We start from the raw sequence: 23,763 nt of genomic DNA, 5'->3' as shown, positions 1-23,763 counted from the left end.
TAAATTGTCACATGTCGTCTGCACATAAACCCAAAATGTAAACAAATTGTGAAAAGCACAGCTAATATGATATTTATTATATTTGTTTGTGCGGTTTCTTCTCCGACTTCATACGTAACATTATTCTGGCGTCTTGTTTGAGTTGGGGCCAGACGCCCTCCGGCTTGTTGGCATTGTCGCGTTCTCACTTCCCAGCTTTCGTCAGACTCGGCTTGTTTTGCATATGCGACACTCCAGAAACAAACTGGCCTCTTTGTAAAGCGAAGCGTGAGACACACTTTTCCACAACATATAATTCTACCGTCGCCTGGTCCTGCCCACCATGGCATCACCGCTGTACCTGGCAGCTTGAAACATACGGCAGCCTGGAGCCACCGCTGTAAAGCTTTTAAATCTCACTACTGTGTTCCTGGACCTGTTTTCCTCTCCGAGAGGTTCCACATGTCTTTTTCTCTGTAAACCTTTTCTGTTGGTCTGAATCTTACACAGCTTTAGTGGGTTCTGGGCTGGGATTCAAACCTTCGTCATCCTTAGTCAGATATTATACCATAAAAGAAAAGAGTTTAATTTCCTAACAAATCTGTCATTTGTTAGAATATTAGTCTGCGAGGCTTCACAAAGAGCTTAGACAGAAGTTCTGCACATGTCAGCGTTATGTTGCATCAGTTTTCCATTCAAACATAATTTCCAGAACCAGTAAGACAGGATCCTTCAACTGGTAAAGACGCCGGCAATTAGTGAGTCAAAGGTATGTGATCGTGCATTATGAAACATTTAGATCAGCGTGGCACGGTTCTGCACCCTGAGCTCGTGAAGGACGAATCTGAGCCTTTAATAGTTAAAGGTTTTCGTTCCATGTGGGCCCCACTTGTTTCCAAGGATTCAGGATATCCACACACCAGATATCCTGGTTCCTCTGTAATTCCAATGAGAACATGGAAGCAAACGAACACATGTGGACAATTACATTATTAAACAAAATTAGCCAGTCCCCCCCCCCTTTACTCACGCTGGTGACTTTGCGGTAGATCTGGGCGGCATTTTGGCACTCGGAGTACGGGTACTCAGAGGTGGCCATCTCCAGGATGCACATTCCGAAGGCGTAGACGTCCACCGCCTCGTCGTACTTCTCCTCGTACATCTCAGGGGCCATGAACTCTGGTGTTCCTGTCGGGGCAGAGGGGAAAGTCAACGGTTAAAAAAGTAAATGCAATCAAATCTCTAGTTCAATCGTTTTTTTGACCTCACACATTAAGTAGAGCTGTTCTACCCACACTGGATCTATAAAGAACTTTCCTTTTTGCATTATAAAGCGTTACTTTTAAAATGCTGTTTCAAAACTAAAAAGTATTAATATGGATATGGTCTAAATATAAATATACAACAATGTATTTTTCGATAATGTCTCCATGTGCATTATTTCAAATACATTTCAAGCAAACAGCCAAAAGTCAGAGTAAAGAAAATAACTGCCACAAGACCTGGACGTTTATCTAGATGAACGTCGTTTGCCTTGTGGTTAACTTCAGTGTTTCAAATGTTTATGTGAGAAAATCAATTCCTGGTTTTACGTCAACGAACTAAATTCTTTATGATTTCCATGAAAACCAAAACCTGGTGGATTGAATTCGACGAAAAATCGAGTATCAGTCAGATCAATCAAAAATAATCAAGTATCAACAAGTCGTTGTGACACCAACATTTAGCGGCACTCCCTGCATGTTTGATGTGAAGGCCAAGTTCCCACTGAAATTAAAAGCCAATCGTGTTATTTTAAACAAAGTCGTTCGTGTGAAAGAAGAACATATACAAGCAGGAGAAACTGGAAGCAAAAACCTGAACATCTTCCGACTGGTGGCACGTTGCATGTGTTGGCTCAGCTCCAGTAGATCCCTGTCAACTGTTTCTTTCAGATATCAGTGGAAAGTGATATTTGTGTAAATTATTTGAGCAGGGTAAACACACGCAGACCAAACTCCACACTCACCAATGACACTTTTAGCAAAAGAGGCACTTTTGAGGGTGGCCAGGCCGAGGTCTCCGATCTTGACGGAGCCGATGGGGCCGGTGATGAAGATGTTGTCACACTTGAGGTCCCGGTGGATGATGGGAGGAGCGCGCGTGTGCAGGAAGTGGAGCCCTTTGAGGATCTGCCGACTCCAGCGCTGCAGCAGCTTCAGCTTCATCTCCTTGAACCTTTTCAAATACCTGAAACAAAAGAAGGAGGAAGCTTTTCTTTTGGGTACTTGAGAATAATTCTTTTTATTTTGACAGCCCAGAGGAAGTTTTAAAAGTAGTTTGTTTCCTGAATCCTCTCCCAGAACAGAGTAACTTCTGTCTGCTCCTTTTTATCATGACTTTAAAAGCAAAAGACAAACTGTCAAACACGACACAAATGTTCTGGTTGCTACAGAGGACATGTCTCCTGTTATTTAGAAAGATGACGTCCACGGTGTGAGAAAAATAAATGACATTTCTTTAAGGGCGGCTGCAGTTTAGAGGATCCCCAGACTCACGTTTTGAGCGTGCCTGACGTCATGAGCTCCGTCACCAGGATGATGCACTTGTGGCCCTTCGATGTCGACTTCCAGGAGTCGTGGAAGCGGACGATGTTCGGGTGCTGCAGCCCCTTCAGCATGTCCACTTCCTCGCTGAAGCGTTGCCGCTCCGCCTTCGTCAGCTTACGGGTCTGCAGAGACGAAGAAAAGCACATTTACATGAACATGACTGATTATTATTTTTGTAAAATTTTGAGCTTATTCAAGATATGACAGGATAATTCAATTATAACCAGGAGAACAGAGCACATGTAAACACGGCAACTGTCTGCTAGTTAAAAAAATAAATAAGAAATCATTTGACATAATCAATTATTATAATTGCTGTGGGTTGAGATTGTTTTGTTGACCACAGAAAGTGCTTGTGTTGACGGGGAGTCACAGCCCTGCGAAGGTGGAGCTCCGCTCCTGTCACTGGTTATCCTGCAGGCTGGTTACGTAGTATGTTAAAAACACACAAATACACAAGACCAATTTGATAAATCGCTGTTACTTTAGCTAATGAGCTCACTGGGGGACTGGAAACCACAGGCTGGTCCATCTGGGTGACCCCTCGGTTACATAATCACATTCACTTTCCAACAAGGGGAGGTCGGACTTTACAGATTGAAGGAGCAGGTTTTCCCCCCAAATCCATGTTAAACTGAACCAAACACTGCAATCATGCTGCAGGAACAAAGACATTTTTGTGCTTCCTCTTGGATGAATGGACCAATTTTACTGCTGCTGGAGTAACTCAGTCTGCGGTGGGTGGTTGGTCGGAAAACTCCGGGGAGACTTCGGGGGCCATGAATCCTGCATTGAGGCAGAATTCTGGGAAAAAATGCTCTGCATATGTTTATGCTTACAATCAACGTGACCGCTACACTTTCTCCTTCCTCTCCGCTCTTTTTCCCAGTGAGCAAGGAGGTGCTGCTGCAGTTAATGCACCAACTGTCTCAGGAGCCACTGAAGTCACACAAAGAAAGGCCCCATTTTACCTGCAGCAGTCACCTGTCAAACCTCCACATCACACCAACCATTCAAACAGGCCCCGAGCTCTTGAGCAAGAGGCGACTTCTGACTGAGTGCTTTGCTTTTAGGTCGATAGTGATCAGTTCATGATGTGAACACAGGCTGCAGCCTCTTCCTCATGTGTACGACCGCCATGAGGAAGAGTCATGATTCCTACATGACGGTAATAGATCATACAGATGTACATGCATCCTCCAGCTTTAAGGTCGACGCATCGCTGTTCTGAAGTAAAAGGAAACGCCAGTAATATGACACAAATCAGGGTGAGTGTGTGCATTACACGAGCGCCAGGGTGAGTGAGTCAGTGGGTTTATTGGTTGATGGACATCTGGTTATTATCTAAGTGTGATAACATCAGACCCCCCGTGTAGCGAGTTACGTCTCCCGTGGATAGTCGCTTGCACGGGGGAGATGGTGGCTGTTGCCGCACAGAGTCAGTGTAGGACACATTAGCTGTGGCGCGCGGCTGAGCCTCTTGCAGAAACCCGCCACTTCCAAAACCACAGGATTCACTAGGGCCTGGCTTGCTGCATGGCACGGCTGCAAAATACTGAAATGCATAAAAATGGGGGGAGTTCTTGGAAGAAGCAGAAAATCCTGCTGTGGCCACTCTGAACAACGCTATTCATGAACAGCGAACTGGAGCGAATATTTCATGTGACTCATCAAAACCAGTCCCCGACTCAAATCTGAGAAAATTGTTCATTTAAAATGTTAAAAAGTTTAACGAGTAATGAAAAAGAAATCAGGCACAGACGGAGACAACAAAAGCACAGAGTGTGTGAGCTGTGTTAACGCTGCAGTGGCGTCATCCCGTCGCATTGGTGCCGGATCTGGATCATTTCAGGGTAACACAACAGAGCCTCCTCCCAGTAAACACTGTGCTGTTAGCTGTGACAGAAAGCAGAAAGGAAAACCAGCCATAAAGTGTTGCTCAATATCGACTGAGACTTTTCAAACAACCACCAAATAATAAGAGGAATGACCACCAATATTTCTCTCATTATTATGGAAAGTTTAACTCTAAATTTGATTTAACGATATGTGTCTACGGTTGTAAAGGGAATCATCCGCTGACAGCTGAGTATCTATCTAACTTTTCCCCAGGATATTCGACTGCATCTCTCTGCCCCCACCTGTCTCCTGCCCCTGCCCCCTTGAGGCCAAAACCAGGCCAAAAACGTTGTGTAACAGCGGAGAAGGCCGTGGGGGGGGGGAGCCACAAAAACAAACCATCTCTGTTTTGAAAAGACAAGTGGGTATATCCACAGAAACAGAACAGATTCAGAGGTGTGTTAAATGAGCCGCGGCTAAAAGTCAGATCTTTCAGCAAGACGATTTATTCTTAGCCGCTGGGAGGTGTGTGTGTGTGTGTGTGTGTGTGTGTGTGTGTGTGTGTGTGTGTGTGTGTGTGTGTGTGTGTGTGTGTGTGTTTATGTGTTGGGGGTCTGCAACAGCCAGTGGTGGAAATTCGTGGGCTCGGTGCCAAAGAGGCGGAGTTACATAAGCAGTGTCAATGGTAGAAGAGCCACTGGCATTAAGACGTCCCTGTCAACGCCCCTATTATGACAACCAGGACATGGACACGACACGTCAGCCAACATCTACACCAAAACCAGGTGGTGTAACTCTGCGGCTTGAATGCGGGTACGAGGAGTTTGTACGGCACCGATGTTGCACTCAGAGAGATACAGTCAGTGCGCCCGGGGCTCTGGGCAACAGCCAGGCAGCGAGTGGTCGGGCTGCAGTATCTGTAGGAATCCACACAGAATCCCAAAAATGGATTCAGTCATACAGGGTGTTGGCTGCAGGAATGTGTGTTAAGGGTTAGAAGCAGCGTTTCATATTCATGTCTTGAACACTTGGACATGCACGTTACGAATGATGCTCAGGGCAGTGCTGAAAAGATAAAGTCCATCAAACGACTTGACAACATGTTTGATTTAAAGGATAAAGCTGGTGTTATTCTCTCTGTCTCTTATATTATACGTCCATGAGAAGAAAATACTTTTCCTGGAGTTCAAAGTCAAGCCCGTTTGTTCCTTATGAAAGCGTCAATATTTAAAACATGTAGTTTAACTTCTTCAACTAGAATTGTCTCACAGTATAATAGAGTCCCTCGTTCCTGTGCTTTCAATCATTTCTGGTAAAACAAAACTAATGGACCTGTACGGCACAGAGGAATAATATATATTCAACTTTGTCAACACAGGCATCACTGCAAATATTTTGAGTGAGTCTCGCTTTTCCAACCAATCAGAACAACCTGAAGTCAGGGGTTGAAGGGTATAATTATCCTTTTTCCAGGTTAATGTTTCCCACTGTACGATAATGCCAAAATTACCATAATGCTCTATAATTTCATCAATTAGTGTAATGACAGTATTAAGAGTCATAATAATCATCCGTGTAGTAAAAAAAATGGATGATACCAGAACAGATTTCCAGAACTTGGATAATGTAGCTTTAATTAAGTCAAGAAAAATGTTCGCTTCGGTCCTTTTCTCCAGCTTATGTCATTAAAATGTTTCAGAAATTTTATAGATGAAACAATTAGTCAGTTAATTGAGGAATGGATAAATAGATGTTATCAGTGGCAGCGCTTCAAAAGCAGCTGTTAAAAGTAGACAAAGGACTGAGGGGGAAACAAGTCAGAACATTTTGTGTAATTCCAGAGATCTTCCAATTCAATCTGCCCTGACCTCTGTTTGAATTCTTTTCGGGACTAAGAGGGCGACAGGTAAACTGAAGCATTTCTTCCTGTCATGAACTTATTATTGAAAGTGCTGCTGGCAGGTCATAACTCGCGACGCTCCAGATTTTGACAGTCAAGAGTCCTGCTGACGAAGACCAGAGTTCAGGGAGAGAATGCAGGGACAGGACCTGCACAGCGTCAGCAGCGTCACCGAACCACTGTCCATCACAGGCGCTGACGACTGACTCGCCAGGATCGAGGTCAAAGGCAAAGTGGGGGGAAGACAGGTCTGACCTCACCCCTCTGACACGGACATACCCTCGGGGTAAACACACACGTAGGCACTCACACTGGCGCAGTGTTGCATTTAGATGTTTGCAGGTGAGGACTGAGGCGACAGTGTGCTCCTTCCTAGGAAAGCCCAACGTGTTCTGTAAATGGAGCGGGCAGAGGGAGGTTAATCTGAAAAGGGCTGAGGACTCAGACCAGCCTCTGACTGCTGCTCTCACTCTGACAACCTGACCTAACTTGTGGCGCCCGGCTAATTACCTGCACAAGTAAGAGAGGGCTCGATGTAGGATTACACCGTCTCTGATAGCGGGTGGGTCAAGAAGCTCTTTGTCCATTTAGTCGAGAGACGTTTTCTCGATGTGAATAGATTTCATAGTCCAACCGAAACTGGATTGGAGGCAGATACTAATTAAATGACAGATATATTGGCCAATGTTTTTTCTTTATATTTCTTTATATTTTATTATTTTCAATACCTCCAACAAGAACAAAATATGTTTTTGTCTGCATTTGTTTGTAGGATCTAGTGAATTTAAGCGTAGCTTCATAAAGTGACTGCTGGGCCTTGCCGGAGTTATGCACTCTAATTGAATGTTTTATTTCTGGCTCCTCAAATGTTTTAATCCTGTTCCAACCACGTAAACCACTTTGTAAAGTGTGTTTTGGAAAGTGCCGTATGAATAAAGTTATTATTCTTTGTGTCTGTGCACAAGTGCGAGCCTGTGTCGTCGGAACCGTACAGAGCTGTTGCACCACCTCGTCTGAGAGACTGTCATGAGTGTGTTTGCGAACTAGGAGATCTTCTATCTTCACTTGTGTTTACTTTGTTATACTTAACATCTTTTAACTGTCTGCTGTTTGCTTTTAGTCCCTCGCTGAAACCTCAACCTTCTATAAACTGCTCTGCACTTAATAGCACGGTCACTTAAGACTTCCCTCCATATCCTCTTTGCTTTCAAACTGAGCTTCATATTGTGCAATTACCGTGACTGGTTACTTTTCCTTCGCTGCTGCCAGATCTACCTCATCTCCTCTTGTCAGTGAGCACCACTACATTGTCTCGTGTTGTGGAGCTTGTGATTATGGCAAAGACAAAGAATCCTACAGTTGCGAGTAGGTGTGGATTAAATGCTGTAATTGTCAGATGCAACGGTTGAACGGTTGGCAGCACAACAAATGTTTATATGTGAGATGGTTGGGGACTTACCCGGACTGATCATAAATTGTGAATTATACATAAACAACAGCCCCTTTATGACTGGGACACTCGGATTGGTGTGTATGCAACAATCTGACGAACCGCTCTGACCTGTGGCACCTGCGACCTCCGGTTAAACACAGACGAGAGGACATTCCTGTCCTACTCTGGTTGAATAACCCTGCGAGGGGAAGCGGGCCTGCCAAATACTGGAGGGGAGAGAGCATATTAGCTGTTCTCGCCCAGTGTAATGTCATCTGGAGAGAGGAGCGTGAACGGGAACAAACACTTTGTCCTCTTCGGCAAAACCCAGAGAACCACGGCCAGATCACAAGACGCCTGGAGGACACAGCCCGGAGGAGTTTGTGTCTTGAAAAGTACAGCGTCAACATGACGAGTGTGAGAAACAACGGAGAGCACATGTTACAGCAAGGTCGAACAACCTGGAGCTTGGTTATGACAGGCTTTCTGTGATGAACGCAGTTGAAACGAGGTGATAATACTTATGATATATCTGAATTTCTGAACGAAAACTGAACTCCACCACAGTTCACTATAGCAGCCTTGTTTACACCCGTCCCACTGCTTAAAGCTTAATGGAGCAGCTGTGTGAGGATTCAATAAACAAGTCGTGTGTCACATGAGATTCGTGCACTTCCACGAATAAGCAACATATATTTAGCCACTGCTCATCCTGGACAGCAAAGGATATTATTGAAAATTGTGCGTTAGGACACAACAGCCTCGTCCTGTTCCGTCGCAGGAAGACGAACCTGTTGGCTCCTAAACAATAAACTTTGTGGAATCATCGTTCAGATTTTTCTTCATGCTTTGCTTTTGTACTTTTTACGGGCCAACATTTATTGAAGTGTAAAACAAGAACGCTGTATTTTATTGTTTTATATATTTATTGTTAATATTGATTAATGTCATCGACCTCCAGACAACTTGCCATCGTGGGGGTTGTAACAGACACATGCTAACGCTACAACGAGGGCGTAAATCATTTGTGTGGCGTGAACACAAATCAGAAAAGGGCTTTGAACTGCCACAGTTACATCTATTATCTATTTTTATTGGCAGTTTCGCAGCTCAGATTGGATCTAATCGTTAACGTGAGTGAAACTGTCAAGCTCCTACGGTCTGATTCCGAGAAAGCTCTCACCCAAATTACTTTAAAACAATATTTATCAGCCAGGCTACCGTTACCAGAGCACGGGCCTCAACAAGTTCATGACTCTTCACATCTGACAGCTTGTTAAAGTATGTCCCCCGGGGCAGACTCCTCAGACTCTGGTGCCAGTGTCACAGTGTTACTGTTTGAAAGAGGTGGGTCCCAACAGTGATCCAGTTGCTTGTGGTTACAGTTCATTTAAGTTGACTCTCATGTTAAACATATGAGTTGTACCTGTGCAAACACTAGATCGTTGCTAGGTAAATATTCAGATTACAAGAAGCCTCTACAGGCCCGGTTATGTAAGATTATTGTTTAAAGCACAATGGAAAGGAAGTGTAAAGATAAACTATACTCGATTTAATGTATGCAACATATTGGTACCGTTTAATACAAGTTTTATAAGCTATAACTAATGATTATGTGTTAATAAATCTTTCAGTAATACTTTGTTGATCACTTATAAGCCACAATAACAACAAATACAACAACTTTAGGTCGGCCAGGTTGTGAACAAACGATTTATTTTGCCTTTTGATTTGAAATAATGCATCTATAAATGTTTGTTATCCATAAAATAAATAAGTAGAACAATATAAAAAATAATAAAATAAATAGGTGTTACAAGAATAGTATAAAATCGCAGTTATAAGGTGACCTAGAAAAATAAGTTTGACCACAAGCCCAGTAAAAGCACAATTAAATAAATATGTTTTTAAGTACAATTAAAAGGAGTCAGCCAGTCTGATTTCCTCAGGATGTTTGAATTAGTGGTAAATGAACCTGTTCAAGTTTTCTTGATAAAGACAAAGAATGTGTTGTGATGGAGTAAACATCACTGAACACCTGGCAACCTAAAGGTTGTTCCTATTAGATGATAAATAACCCTAAATTATTCATCATTAACGAAGCAATTACCTTTTGATTTAATATTTTCTCAGCCTGATCACAATTCCTTGAAATGAGTCACTGTTTTCTCGTGAATCCCGGGAAGAGTTTGAAATTCATTCAAGCATTTTTTTTTCCTTTGGACGACAACGTCCAGATGCAGGAATCTCCACACATCTGCTTCTCCAGGCAACATGCAAAGCTTTGTCGGGAACTGCCGGAGATGTGACCTCAAGAGTGTAACAGCAAAGCCTTTTGAAATTGTCGTGACCTCAGGCTCAGCAGCAGCCGGGAGGCAGAGAAGTTGCTTTCATCTCGATGCTGCTCGGCCTTGTTTTAATATAACGTTATGCGAAGTTAAAGCTGATAAAAAACCCTCAAATATATCTGGAAATTCCAAATATCTGGAAAGAATTTCTACATTCTTTTATTCACTTCAGAATCAAATAAAGATTTGTGTTTTGTCTTTGTAATAGTCCGACAAACTGAAACGCTTGAACTGAGATGTTTGGAAACTCGAACCGTGTGTTACTGTAAGTTTGGTATCTAGCGCCGGGCAGCAGCATAGTGTTACAGCGACAAACAGGGATGTGCTATCAAGTGCCACTGGCAAACAGGACCGGATATAGTTTACGAAGTGACGGTATGCGAGGGGGGGAGGGGGGGCCCGTGTCCCAGGGAGGCAACAACATGAAAGATTTATGAATCCTCGACTCTGCGAGGAGTCTAAATGATTTCCCAGAGCATGAACGTGAGCACCTCAGAAACCCACACAGCTTCGAGACTTTCTGTTGACTCAGAAAACACATCCGAGTGTTTGTCGATGGGCACTGCAAGGTGACGGAGCACAAACAGGCGGAGTCATCACTGTACACCAATGGCCGATTCATCATCCCAGGACTCACATGGCAACTCGGAGCACATTTACACTCCTGCCGCCTCCGTCCTGCACGCTCCGACACACATGGCCGGTTCAGAGATGACCAGAGGTTACCCCGAGGAGCAGGCTTTTCCCTTACCAACTATGGCCTCAGAGCCCTAACAGCTATTAAAACCTGAGTTCTTTGGTGTGTTTAGGAAGCAGGACTCAGGCCTCTGCTGCACGCTGACCACATGTTTTTCCCCCAGAGGAACGACTGTACAGTCTCACACTGTCAATATGAAAAACACGGAGGTGAGAAGACTTTTTTTATTCCCCCAAAGTGAAATAACTGATATTTCTCCTACAGGCTGCGGATGAAAGTCAGGACAGCCGTCAGAGAACAAGATCTCTCAAGCACATGAGATGTTGAGCTTTGCCAAAGAGAGACGAGCTGAACCGAGACATCGATATGTGTTTATAATCAGAGGAAAGACATAATCTGAATAAGGGTTAAGCACAAGCACCACTTCAAGAATAATGCGTGAACATCCAGGACACAAACACACATTCAAAGAGCAGACAAGAGCAAAATGACCAAACAAATGCAAATACTGCTGCAGAAATACAAAGGAAGAATGAGTTGATGTCACTTTAAGAGAATCTCAAGAGGATAAAGCCTTTAAAAAGATACAAGCTTTCCGCTGTGACCTCTATCTAAGAAAAACATCGAGCAGCAGAGTTAGAGATTGTGTAAAATATGGGTCATCAGAGTTCTATTACTGGCAGCTAAAAAACTCTTAACAAACCTGGAGTACACACTTAAAACTCTCACATAAAGAGTCTCTACACAGAAGGAGCCCCATAAAAGCAGTGACTCAGCAGAGACTCAGCTTTTACCAGGAGTACACAACTGCATGTAAAAGTACAAAAGCTCAGCCATTACATCTGGAGGATGAAAACCCAGTTTCCCAGTTTGTGTCCTGCAGAGTTAAGTGCAGTACTGACACTGGTGGGATGTAACAAAGTATATTTACTTCGATACTGTACTTTATACTCACTTTTACTCCAACTGCTGATCAATGCATTTTCCAAATATGATGATATGATATATTTACATATTTAATGTTGTGAGTTGAAAGAATATTGTGGATGTTTGTTAAGGTCTTAAATACAAAACAAACAGAAAGTCTGATTACTGTGTTTGAATGAAGCCTGACTAATAAAGGCTTATCTGAGCTATCATGTTGAACTTTCCGTAAATCCAAAACCAACTACTCAAGCTATTGTATTATGACTTCAACGTGAGCAAGTTTATTTTACTATTATAAAACTACATTTGTTACTTATCTTTGATGGGACTTAAACACATTTTTAAACTTTAGAAACATTTAAATTTAAATCCCTCTTTTCTTTTCTTTACCATTTCTTTCCTGGACCCTCTTCTCCCCTAAAGGTCACAGCCTGCAGCCCCCCCCCTGCACAGATTAGGTAGAAGGCAGGGTACAGTAAACAACCCATCACACAGCCAAGACATACAGGAAAACACACATTCATGCTCGCCCTCACACCTACAAGCACCTTCGTTTCCAGTAGAAACATACAAACACACCCAACGGCCCCGGGGCCCCTGAACACAGAGCCACCACGCTGCCCCAGCTTGCACCTTCATTATCCAGCCTGAAACGACACTCATTTACTATCAACAGCAGCCAATGCGACACTGTTATCTAGTCCCAGCGCTGAGTGAAAACTGTGCGATGCAGACAAGCTGTATCTTGCAGCAGCAATCGCAGAATAAACGCACATTTAGTACAGTACAAGTTTTATAGGTGACGCAGGGTGGCCTTCCTCTCAGGACTGTGCAGCGCTAATTAAAAAAAAACCCAAACAAAACAAACAGCCCTCACGTCAAAGTGACGCGTTGCCGTGTGTAAACGCCGACTATCGTCGCGGGGCCTCCTTCACTTTCTCCTCAGAGAACATTGGCCGGCTCTGATAAGCTGCATCTGGCTTCAGCATGGCCCCTACAAGGAAAGACAGGGTTGATGTTGGCTACAGTAGAACTGATAGGAAGCCCACAGCTTGTGTTGTGTCACTGAACACTAGCCACATTCAGATAAAGGTTACACAGCCAGGACTGTATGAGGCCAAGGCTATAGCTCGAGAGCGAGAGAGCGAGAGCGAGAGGGAGGGAGGGGCAACAGAAATCCAGGACTTGAGCCAAATTAGATTAATAATTTGTTATTTAGCCTCATAAGTCAAAATACAAACTGTGCCGAGCCGGTAGCAGGAGGTTAATAGGGTTCTACAGATTTAATTTGACCTGCTGTTATTATATGAGCTTTAAACTCGGAGTTCAAGCATAAACAGTGCAGCTTTTACCCCATGAGCCCACTCTCACTTCGACAGTAATGCTCCCTGCTCTTATTACAGCGGGGGTGATGTAAATCTTCCACCACACATCCCCCCCCCTGCTCCTAATATTTGTCCTCAGGTAACTCCGGCTCTTTGAGACTAATGACCTCTAAACAAACAGGTAAAAGCTGCAACTAACATAGAAACTGATTCTGCTCAAAATTATTATTTTTTTGTCATCAATTAAATATTCAAATTGCTTCAGAACTAGATTTTTAATGCATGAAAGACTGAGATATAAGATGGGTTATTACAATTTAGCGCAAATAGAAAAGCCTTGAAACTGATTGTAAAATGAACAGGGAGCCAGAGAGGAGAGTTTAGGACGGAGGTGATGAGCTCACACTTTTTAATACCAGTGAACATCCTTACATCTGTATTTTGGAACCTCCTGTGGGCAAGTTAATGAAGATTTACTGCCGGTAACAATGAGTAATAATGGCCCACACTGTGCAGTATCACCTGGAGACAGACTGTATGTGTTTCAGGACAGGATTCGATTGTACTCAAATTAAAAATAAAAAGTTTGTGACATCAACAGAAACCACGACCACACACGGAGTTCACCACCTTTTACAGCACGGTTTGTCTCCATCAGCAGAAAACTGTCTCTCTGCTGGTATTTATGCATCAAAAGAGCAGGCTAATTGCTTGTGGGTCAGTTTTCTTTTTTTTTAAATGCACTCAACCGGCCCATGTAAACTCTGATAATGCTGAATACAGGTGGCTGTGGTGAGGCTGTTTACACGGAGCATGATTACAGAGCGTGTGCTGCTTTAAGGTTAAAAGCGAAACACGAGAGGATAAACATATCTCCTGAAGAGAACTGCTGAATTAAATCATCCGGTGCCCTTTAAAAGGGAACAGGTCTGTTCAGTGACGGCAGCTCGTCATACTTCTTGTACTTTTGTGAACTCAGCAATGAGTGACATTCGCCAGCAGAGTGACAGCGGGTTGTAAACCCTCTGTCACGGCGTGATGAATGGGAGTGGGAGGGAACGATTGCAATAGCTCATCCATTTTTTATTACCACTGCATTTCCTTCCAAGCTCTGTCGATGATGCCTATATTACACCCAGTCACCTGTGGAGCTTTGGGGGAAGGGTTGCGAGCTGCCACCCGGGAAAGTGTTTGGATTTACCAGGTACCAGGTTGCTTTAAACATACATGTAGACGTTCCACTTTTTTAGAAACTGCAGTAAGACATGTAGTGAATGGGATGATTTGCTTTCTGCTCCCCGAATTGTAAGGGCTTAACTTTTTAGATGTCTGCTCTGCGCAGTAGCAACCGGGGAATGGAGCCTGGGAAACGAGGTGCCGTAAATAAACCCACTCGACCAGTCTCATCTGTCAATAATTACTTTTCACCTTGTTTTTATAGCATCACATGAATAATTAACAACTTAAAATGACAGAAACGAGATGCGTCATGCCGTCCATCTTTATTTACAGGCTATGACAGATATTTCTTGATTTAATCAGCGGACATACTGCATATGCTGGGGCTGGTATGTCTGTGAGGAGATCGATTTTGGCTGATAATGCAAAATATAAGTGTCTCTAATCATCTTATACTTCAGGTTGATTGTTTTATTACTTTTCTGATGTATTACAGTCGTGATATAAACATCTGGTTTGTCTATGAGCAGTGACCTCAGACCGTCTGGTGTTTAACGCCGTCTTGGATGAGCCATGGTGTTGCATGTCATGGAGGAATCTAAATGCATTGTTTACTTATTGTGCTAGAACACAAAGTTCCCCATGACAACGCCCTGACAGACCTGTGCTCGGTGCAGCCGCTGCCAAGACACATGCGAGTCTCTCAGTGGGAATCATGACTGATTCAAATGATGATCCGTCCAAGTGGGAATCAGGTTAAAACAGATGTTGTCTGAACTTCCTCCTGGTTATCTAAACTTCCTGCAGATTACAGCTCGGGCCTCGTAATACATAGTTAAAGGAGCTTAAGGCATTTCTACCTGACTTGCAATGACGCACCTTCAGCTGCTGCTCCATCAACATTACGGGAGCGATCGTGTTTAGCCACCAACAGCCAGCTTTTGTGTTGGTTTCAGCGATCGGGGGCACATGTAGAGGGCGGGTGGCGACTCTGGAGAAGAAATACCTCTGTGGCCGAGTCCGTCTCCTTTGAGGTTAACGTGTCACAACAGTAACCATATCAACAAAGGCCACCTTTAAGCTTATTAGGAGCGATTAAGGAGCTTAGCGTTTGGGCTCACGTCTCAAGCGAGGAGATGAAATAGCGTGCTCGTTTTCCAGCGTGCCCCCCCGGTAATAATCTTATTCCGAACCACGAAAGCAAGGGGCTTACTTTAAAAGTCAAAACCACAAACAGCGAGGAGCTCCTGCCTGTGTTTGACCCGAGGCCGTGAGACAGCAAAGACTTGTGTTGTTACAGTACAGGTGACGGGACATCTGTGTCCATCAGAGGCCCAGGACTGACTTGTGTGTCTATCTCCACTTAACAGACACCTGTTGTGTGAACTGACAGGTGGGATCTCGAGGCAGCCGTCCCCACCTGCTGCTGCTGGAGCCTGGGCCTGGAGGGCGGGTTCCCTTCACTCTGTATAATCCCTGACTGTCTTTGCTCCGGTGTTTCCTGCAGAGCTCGCATGCGAGACAAAGACTACCCCTGTGCATCTTCTGTTGAGCGAAGGGAGAAGGTGCTTTCATGTGCAGCTGTATCTTAAAAAACAACGTCCATTATCTTTAAGATCGGCTGAAGAGAGTAAAAGCAGCTGTTGCCAGTAGGTTTGTAGTTCAGTGTCAGTGGCACAGGGCTTAATTTGAGGTTGTCACACACAACCGGCAAACGTTAACGGTGGACGTTAAGCTTAAATCTTTAAATCCTCCAGTGTTATCAAACCATGTCAGCAAGAGAAGGGGCAGCTGCTATCCAGGCTGTTTGGTGTCTAAAGGCCAAACACTGGGGTGTAATAAAAAAATGTACTGACCCCTCTGCAACTTGACAGCAGAGTTCAACAGTAGTCGGTCTGTTCCACCTCTCATGTTTACATGTTCACACGTGAACACAAGCGCCCTGCAACACGCTGGATCACCCGGCTGAACGTGATCTCCCCCCCAGCTTCCATATCACAAGACGGAAACATTTCAAAGTGCGTAAGGCTCTATTATCACACACCACTACACCGAGGGGGGGGGATCATCACAGCTGCCTCCGGTTTACAAGTGAGACACTCCAAAGATCCCGGGCCTCTGTGTCACCGGTTTGATAATGAAAACAGAGATTAGAGGGGATCGTGGCAGGAGGAGAGGTTCAGTTGGAGCCGACCGCTGACAGGAGGACCTGGGATGCCGGGCACAGGCCGGACACATCCAGACTCAAGGTCAACCAGGGAGAGAAGGCAGTAGATTAGCTGCTTCAACATGAAGAGGGAGGAAGGGTTAGAGACGTGGGGGAGGCAGGGGAAAGTATCAACCTAGAGTACCTGGCTTACATGTGTTGATGGGGGAAGAGAGAGGAAGGTATGTTGCAGTGTATGCAGTGTAAACAATGCAATGTTTGTGTGATGGACATTAAAGGGACAGGGAAAAGTCTATTTCAGAGTAAAAACAAAGTTAAAAAAGTGAAAATATGAAATCAGTCCATCCTACCTGGAGCTCACACCACGCCACCTCCACTGTTGTCTCGGTGTCCAGCCCTTTATAGACTGTCTTGAAGGATCCTCTTCCAATCTCTATGTTGAATTTGAGATACCTTCCATCGGGGGAAGTTGCCACCGCTTTGGTCTCCACGTCTTCCTTCTCCTCCTGCTCCGACTGGGTGTCAAAGGCGATGCGAGACAGTGTCTTGTGCTGCTTATTGTGCAGGTCGCTCTCAGAGTCCGAGTTGGCGTCCTGGCCCCTGGTTCTCTGGACGGGATCCCAGGTGCTGGGCGCGAGGGAGCCGGCGTCGGGCTCCTGGATGCACTGGGGCGTGTTGGTGCTGGTGCCCGGGCTGGAGACCGGGGACGGACACGGTGGCGAGTCCTGGGTTTTCTCCTCCTCTGCTCGGGACTCGCACAGTGTCGGGATGTTCTCCGCGGACCAGGACAGGGCTTTGGAGAGCACGCCGCTGTATAAAGGCGAATCGATGTCCATGCTGATTTTCTGGAGCCCGTAAGAGTTTCTGCGTGCGCCCAAGCCGTGCGTCCTCAGCATGGATGGCACCCGGGACAGGCGCTCGTCGGTCATATCCACAGGGAGGCCTGGGAACCCGCGTCCTGCTATCTCGACCTGTGCGTGTGACATGGTGGCAGGTTCAACGCCGTCTTGGTCTGGAGCCTGGATGTGGAAAACGGCACGAGGACAGGTGACGCGTTACTTTTCCATGATGTCAAAGGAGTGAGTGGATTTAAATAAATAAAAAAAGGCTGTCACATAACTAAAAACACAGATTAAACCATAAACTGGCAAAGTTCCACCTTTGGAAACGTCTGCAAAGTTGCTTTCTTTTCAAAACAAGACGAATAAGAACAATACTTACTCATCCCAGCTGCTGTGTGGAGGAAATATTTCACACTATTACGCACGAAGACGCATAGTTTCCATCAAATAATCCCCGGTGTCCTCTTGTCTCCACAGAGTCCTCAGCCATAACCTCCTCTGGAAGGACGGAGCTGCCTATATCAACCGGGCACCGGAGGGCTGCGCGTCCTGTGCGCTCCCAGTGCGCGCTCCCAGCTCCGCCCCGCGCTGCTCGGACGCGCCCACAGCTCCGAACACGCAGGGACTAATTTACAACACATCACCGGAGGAGTGTCCGAAAACCAATTCTCTGGAAAATGCACCATCATGTTTTTCGCTTGGATTTTTTACTTCTTATGCGTAATTGGTGTCCAGAGAAGATCAGGGGGATATATTTTATCTTTAGTCTAAAACTGGAGGAGTGTTGTGCAAAGGTGTAAAAGAAGGGAAGGTTGCTTTTATATAATGAGTAGAAATATATTTATGTATTTATTTTTCTTAGTATTCATTGGCTGAACAGGTGCCAAATGACATCTACTACTTCACAGCTTGTGCGCAAGAGCAGCAACAGAACATGATGTCTCCTCCTCCTCCTCCTCCTCTAATTGGCCCCTCACGGATCAAGACGTCAACTTCTTACATTTCTCAGAATTAAGATGAGTCACTTCTCTCAAATCTCATTTGATTAGAAAATGGATGCTGCTGCAGGGGTGGACGGGCCTGCAGGGGGAGCCAGCCGGGAGAGAGCTGCTGCAGAAACAGGACACCTTTATCACCAGTGACCACATTGGGCCCCACCTGTCCCACAAGATCTCACACGTTATCAGAGAGACACACACACACTCACACACACACACACACACACACACACGTGTCCCTGGAGCTGTGTCACCCCCACAGGCTGGGACCCAGCAGCACATGATGCAAGTGGACTGGGCCTCCGTCACTCACTGTAAAGCTACAGGCAGAAATTAGAGCTCATCTCCATCAGAGTGGCTGGAGTCTGCACGTCAGCACTGTGGGGCCCAGTTAACATTATCATGCATCACAAAAAAAACCTCAAAGACACTTCAGGGAAGTCGCATTGGGAGGAAAAAGATTTCCAGCATTGTGAAGAGACGTACAAGAAACAAAAGTTAGCAAAGAACTAATTTATTTTCCTACATGATATGAAAAAAGATTACAGAGAGAGGGAGTAACAGGAGTGTCACAGTAGCTACTGCACAATATGACAGGATGACAGCAATCTGTACATGAAGTCCGCTGTTGTTACACTCAGCTGCGTCAGCCGGGGTCGGTGGAGCGGGTCTCTGCCCAGTTCCTCTTCTGGAAGCTTTTATTCTCAAAATAAAAAAAGTCCCTCTGGTGTCGTGTTCTGGGATTTCTTTCGAGGTTGGAACAGGAGGAACAACAGCCGAGCAAAGGTCCCGAGCTAATTCTACAGTGTAAATTTATTAACAGGGAAAAATTGCCAGAAAACCGGTATATATTTACTTCCTGTATATACAATAAAGAGAGTAAAGGTACAGCTGGTGGGAAAAGATAATTCCCTTAAGTATTCAAACATATCTACGCCCCTGATCGGTTAATTGCATGTTTACACGGCAACAAATGTTACCTGTGACAACTTGGAACATGGTGTCAATGCTCTTTTTACCCAAACACTTACATATTGGCTCTCCTCCAATAAGAAAAGGCTATGAATTCTAGGGCGAACCAAAAGGCAACAACATTTACTGGGCCAGCATCCTCCAGGCTGGGCTCTGAGGTTCACCCTGTGTAGCCATAGTCGGCTAAATATTAAAAATTTGCCCGTAAGGTACAGTATGAGGGTTCCCAGACAGCGTGAGTGTGATTCCAGCACCGCTTCAGAAGAATTTGACGCCCTTCCCGTCGTCCACGGTGATGATCTCAGCTTTGCCTTCTGTTTGTAAAGCCTGCAACGAGCGCTGAAGCATCCAGTCTTCAAGACCGTGAAACTCTGCAGGAACAAAGTCAGGTTCAGGTCAGAAGGTGGAATGAAAATAAACAACTACTGTTTGGAACATTGACTGCGTATAAAGATGGCTGACATGACAGCTCCCCAGAAGGTAAGCCAACAATGTTTATCGCCACCTGGTGGCTGGCTGCAGTATAGGTACAGGTTGATATTTGCTTACTCAGCGATTAAAATTTAATACAAAATGAATCAGACTGAATAAATGTATTGATGCAGATTGATTTTGAGCATTTTAATGGGTCCATACCTTCCCCTTCTGTATCATCACCATTGGCCAACTCATAAAGTGTAAACACAGAGTTGTTCATCCCATTTCTGGAAACCTGAAACATCACAATAAAAAATAACAAATGTCATGAATGAACTAAACCCAGCAGCCTGAGTGTGGTTCTCTTTGTCGGGTTCATTCAGGCAGACTTTTCACAACAGGTCCTGCTTTACTGAGACTCCTTTATGAACCATGCTTCCTGTTACCTATGTAATGGAACACCATGTTTACATGCACTGTAGTAAACTGGAAATATGTTTACATGCAGCAGGTCAGTGAGTTTTTTTCCTTAAACCGCATTTCAGAGGCCTTATTTACGTATTTCCATCTTAGCGGGGACACAATACACATTTACTCTATGTTCCATGTATTTATTCTGTAAAAAGCTTGAACCAGAGTCATGTTTTAGTCTCTTAGGTCTTATAATGTTGTGCATATTAGCAACTAAATATCTTAAGCGGCTTTGATAACATCATAAAACTGTTATACCGGACAACATGTTCTAGATCAACAACGGACACTCGCTTTAAAGGACACTTTGCACTTTCTCTTCATCTTTTATCAACTGGACAAATGAACAAAAATGCACAGTTTCACAGACGGAACACGATGTCTCCTGGTTCGATGACTCACCCACTGGTATATTAACTTGCCCCACTCCTCTGGTCGTCTCCACATGACTAAACACCGGGACTTGTTTTTGTCCAACCATTCCAGGTTACCTGAGGTCGGCCGCAACAATAACACAAGAAGTCAATTCATTCTCAAGAAAGAATTTTCCGCAGTGAGAAAATGAAAATGGAATTATTTTGTGGGCTCCAATTGAATGATCAAAACACATAAATGAGTTAATGTGACCAAAGGAAAAACATCTAGACAGAACAAAATGTACCTTTTTTTCTCAGCTCCTCAAACACAACTTGAATTGCTTCCATTGACAGTTTTCCTGGACTTCAGTTAAGGGAAGATAAAACATAAACTTGACTCTTGTGTGCTCAATGCACGAATGGATATTTTATATAATCATTTTGACATGACCACCTGTACTGTAATGTGTGGCAACGTTAATATCCTCTGGGTGAAGCTTAATTTTATATCCCAATAAAAGACGCAGCCTATATACCTTTGACTCATAGTCCAAGTTAAACAATGGAGCTAAACATGATGAGCGACAAGTGGGATTTGAAACTGGTGCTTCGGGATTTACACGGTGACGGGTTAGGATACGTTCTATCTTCTTGTTGTTGAACACGGGGCTTTCCTGAGCCTCCATAATGTCCAGGGTGTAGAGCTTGTGATGCCGGCAGTACGACAGAGCCAGGGAGCACCATGCCGCCAGCTGTTTCTGTCTCGTGTCCACATTGGGCTGTAGCCTGTCCGCAAAGAGACGAGCAGAAGACATAAAGCTCATTTCAGTGAGACAGACCAGATTCAATCCAGCTGTAGATCTAGTTTCTGTATCCTCTTCCTTAAAGGAGATAATCAGTATTTCTGAAGAGAAGCGTCCGCGGGAGTCAGCACAGTCATCACATACTATCAGTGAGGTTTGAGTGTCACTGGTGTTACGACTGGAACTTGAACACTTATCAGAATATAACTTATCAACAGGTTGCAGAGTCATAATAATTTAAAATAGTCACCAGTGTACAGCACAGAACACACAGTTACTACCTGCAGGAAACGATTGTGTCCCCTTGTGTTTTCTTGTTATGTCTGTGTTAGATTTGTTGACAGGAATTTCAGCACTTAGGACTTGATAGGTCTAGTCAGGCTGGTGACTACACACATTAGGAAACAGGTTAACGTGATGATAAAATACCTGTTTCTATCAAAATGTGGGATCCTATTGAAATACCAAGGGTTACTTGTTGTTTTTAATCTTCATCAAAGTGCTCTTCTCCTCGCTCTTCTACCACAGAGTAGAAAAGACCAATCATGTAATATGCTGAAGTTGTTATTATAATAAAAGCCACTGCTTATATCACTTCTACAGACGACACACGTGATCATACATCTGCAATACAACTCACTCAAACCTTTAAGGTATAAGAGCTCAAAACATTAAATTACATTCCAGTGTAATAATCAGTTGGCAGATTATTAGGTACAACTAGTTAAAAATAATACATCAGTCCTGCAACAAGAAACAGTTTCCAAGAAGCGTAGATTCAACTGTATGTTACTTAATTTTGATGGATGTCATTTGTTGTGCTGTTGAACTGTAAGGAGTTAAACCGAGAGGTCTTTCTGTTATTTAGTCCACCCTCATTGATAGAAATAATTTGCCAAAGTCTGTCTCTGAGGTTTCTTCCCCTGTTAATAGGTATTTTTTTGTAGTTTTTCTTACTCTTGAGGGTTAAGAACAGAGGATCGTGTACCTTGTTAAACCCTATGAGACAAATTCTGGTTTGTGAATAAGGGCTTTAAAAATAGAATTTGATTGATTGATTAAAATAATAATAATCCACATACTGTAGCTGTTAGGTTGACTTAACACCTATTTGAAAGAGTTTCAGCTCAAATCATGAAAAGATGATTTACTGCTTTATTAAAACAGTAACATCTGTTTGTCAGTGTACATAACAAACTGAGCATAGTTAGGGAATCTGCCCAGATGTTAACACCTGTATTCTCTGGTGATCCATCCACCTGCACTCTTGATGTCTCTCTCTTGTTTTGAATTCGTTTCCTCCCTCTCCTGTGCTCGGTGACGTTATGATCATTTCTATATCACATTAAACAAAACCCTCTGAAGTGTCTAAATGCGGCTGCAGCTCCACAACATGTCACAGAACCGGACGAGTCACAGAAGAAGTGTCTGCTCCACCGGTTTCCTGGACGTGTTAGTAGGTCTGACAGCTCGGATCTGACACGGAGCTAACAGCTAGCCACAGCTGAACCTCGCTCCTAACACCATCCCTGAGTTAAATGTTGATTTGGATGTTTGCACGACGACCTGCTGAGATCACGAGCTCAACGAAACCGACAGAAGCTGCGGGATAAACTTTGTTTTCTAAATAAATCCCTCCGAGGGAGTAAATCCACTTCCCTAGCCGGTTAGCCAGTTAGCCGGCTAACTGGATGCTAGCTCGTAAATCTACACATTTCGACTCGATAACGTAGAAACAGCGGATGATAATAATCTATTTTGTTCGTGGGATTAAAACGAGACTCGGGGAAAAGGCGAACTCACGTGAAAAACGGTGGGAAACTGTACTGCCAGGGCCACTCGAAGCTCATCGTGCCACCGCTGACAGCTTCCGGAAACACGTCCCCCCTCGCAAAGGGCTCCGGGCAGAACAACGACACAGGTTCACTGAAGGAATTAAAGAACACATAGAATATAAACTAAAGATAAATACAAACATATAGAGACTTTTAATAATTATAAGACTTTGTTTTGAACATAAATAAAACTATATAGATATTAAATAATGATTCTGTCTCACTACACATGAGAACTAAAGACTTAAGAAAAGAGATAAACACAAATAAAACTATTTAGACATACAGGAATAATCACAGGTGGAATGAGGCTTATTAAAGCTCTGTACTTTCTGAGGAACTTACTTCCATTGTTTCAGTAGTAACCAGTTTAGGTTCAGTTTATTTTTTTAGTCCAGCTGCTTTACATATTAACATTTTACTCAGAAAACAAGTGTTCAACGTGCATAATATTACAGATTGTTATTGATATCCCAAAACTTCCCCTTGACTAATTTAGTATAGATATTTGGAGATTAATTACACATTAGAGCATCAGTTAAAGGTTCAGTGTGAAGGATTTAGTGACATCTAGTGGTGAAGTTGCATGTTGCAGCTGAACACTCCTCACCTCACCCTCCCCTTCCAAACATGACAGAGAACCTGTGGTGACCTTCAGTTGTCATAGAAACTCAAAATTAAGTTTGTC

General features: G+C 43.9%; 2 protein-coding genes across 2 annotated transcripts in view; both read right to left on the bottom strand.

Annotated features, from left to right (window-relative positions):
- The window catches only part of wnk4a (WNK lysine deficient protein kinase 4a), a 36,235-nt gene extending 18,426 nt beyond the window's left edge, over positions 1–17,809 (bottom strand). Inside the window, 5 exon segments of the mRNA XM_035145414.2 lie at positions 1,010–1,167; positions 1,988–2,208; positions 2,517–2,689; positions 16,732–17,400; positions 17,603–17,809. Of these exon segments, the coding sequence (XP_035001305.2) occupies positions 1,010–1,167; positions 1,988–2,208; positions 2,517–2,689; positions 16,732–17,367 (1,188 nt within the window). The 5' untranslated portion in view covers positions 17,368–17,400; positions 17,603–17,809.
- Positions 17,810–18,719: 910 nt separating this feature from the next.
- Positions 18,720–23,150, bottom strand: vps25 (vacuolar protein sorting 25 homolog). The gene is made up of 6 exons (XM_047338457.1): positions 23,044–23,150; positions 21,078–21,223; positions 20,743–20,796; positions 20,484–20,572; positions 19,830–19,905; positions 18,720–19,564 (listed from the first exon to the last, which is right to left on the bottom strand). Exons 1-6 carry the CDS (start codon positions 23,088–23,090, stop codon positions 19,452–19,454), a joined length of 525 nt encoding a protein of 174 aa, XP_047194413.1. The 5' UTR covers positions 23,091–23,150; the 3' UTR covers positions 18,720–19,451.
- Between the last annotated feature and the right edge of the window lie 613 nt (positions 23,151–23,763).

The sequence above is a fragment of the Hippoglossus stenolepis genome, chromosome 21 (genome assembly GCF_022539355.2).
Source record: "Hippoglossus stenolepis isolate QCI-W04-F060 chromosome 21, HSTE1.2, whole genome shotgun sequence".
Lineage (NCBI taxonomy): Eukaryota > Metazoa > Chordata > Actinopteri > Pleuronectiformes > Pleuronectidae > Hippoglossus > Hippoglossus stenolepis.
This window is presented reverse-complemented; position numbering and strand designations above follow the sequence as displayed.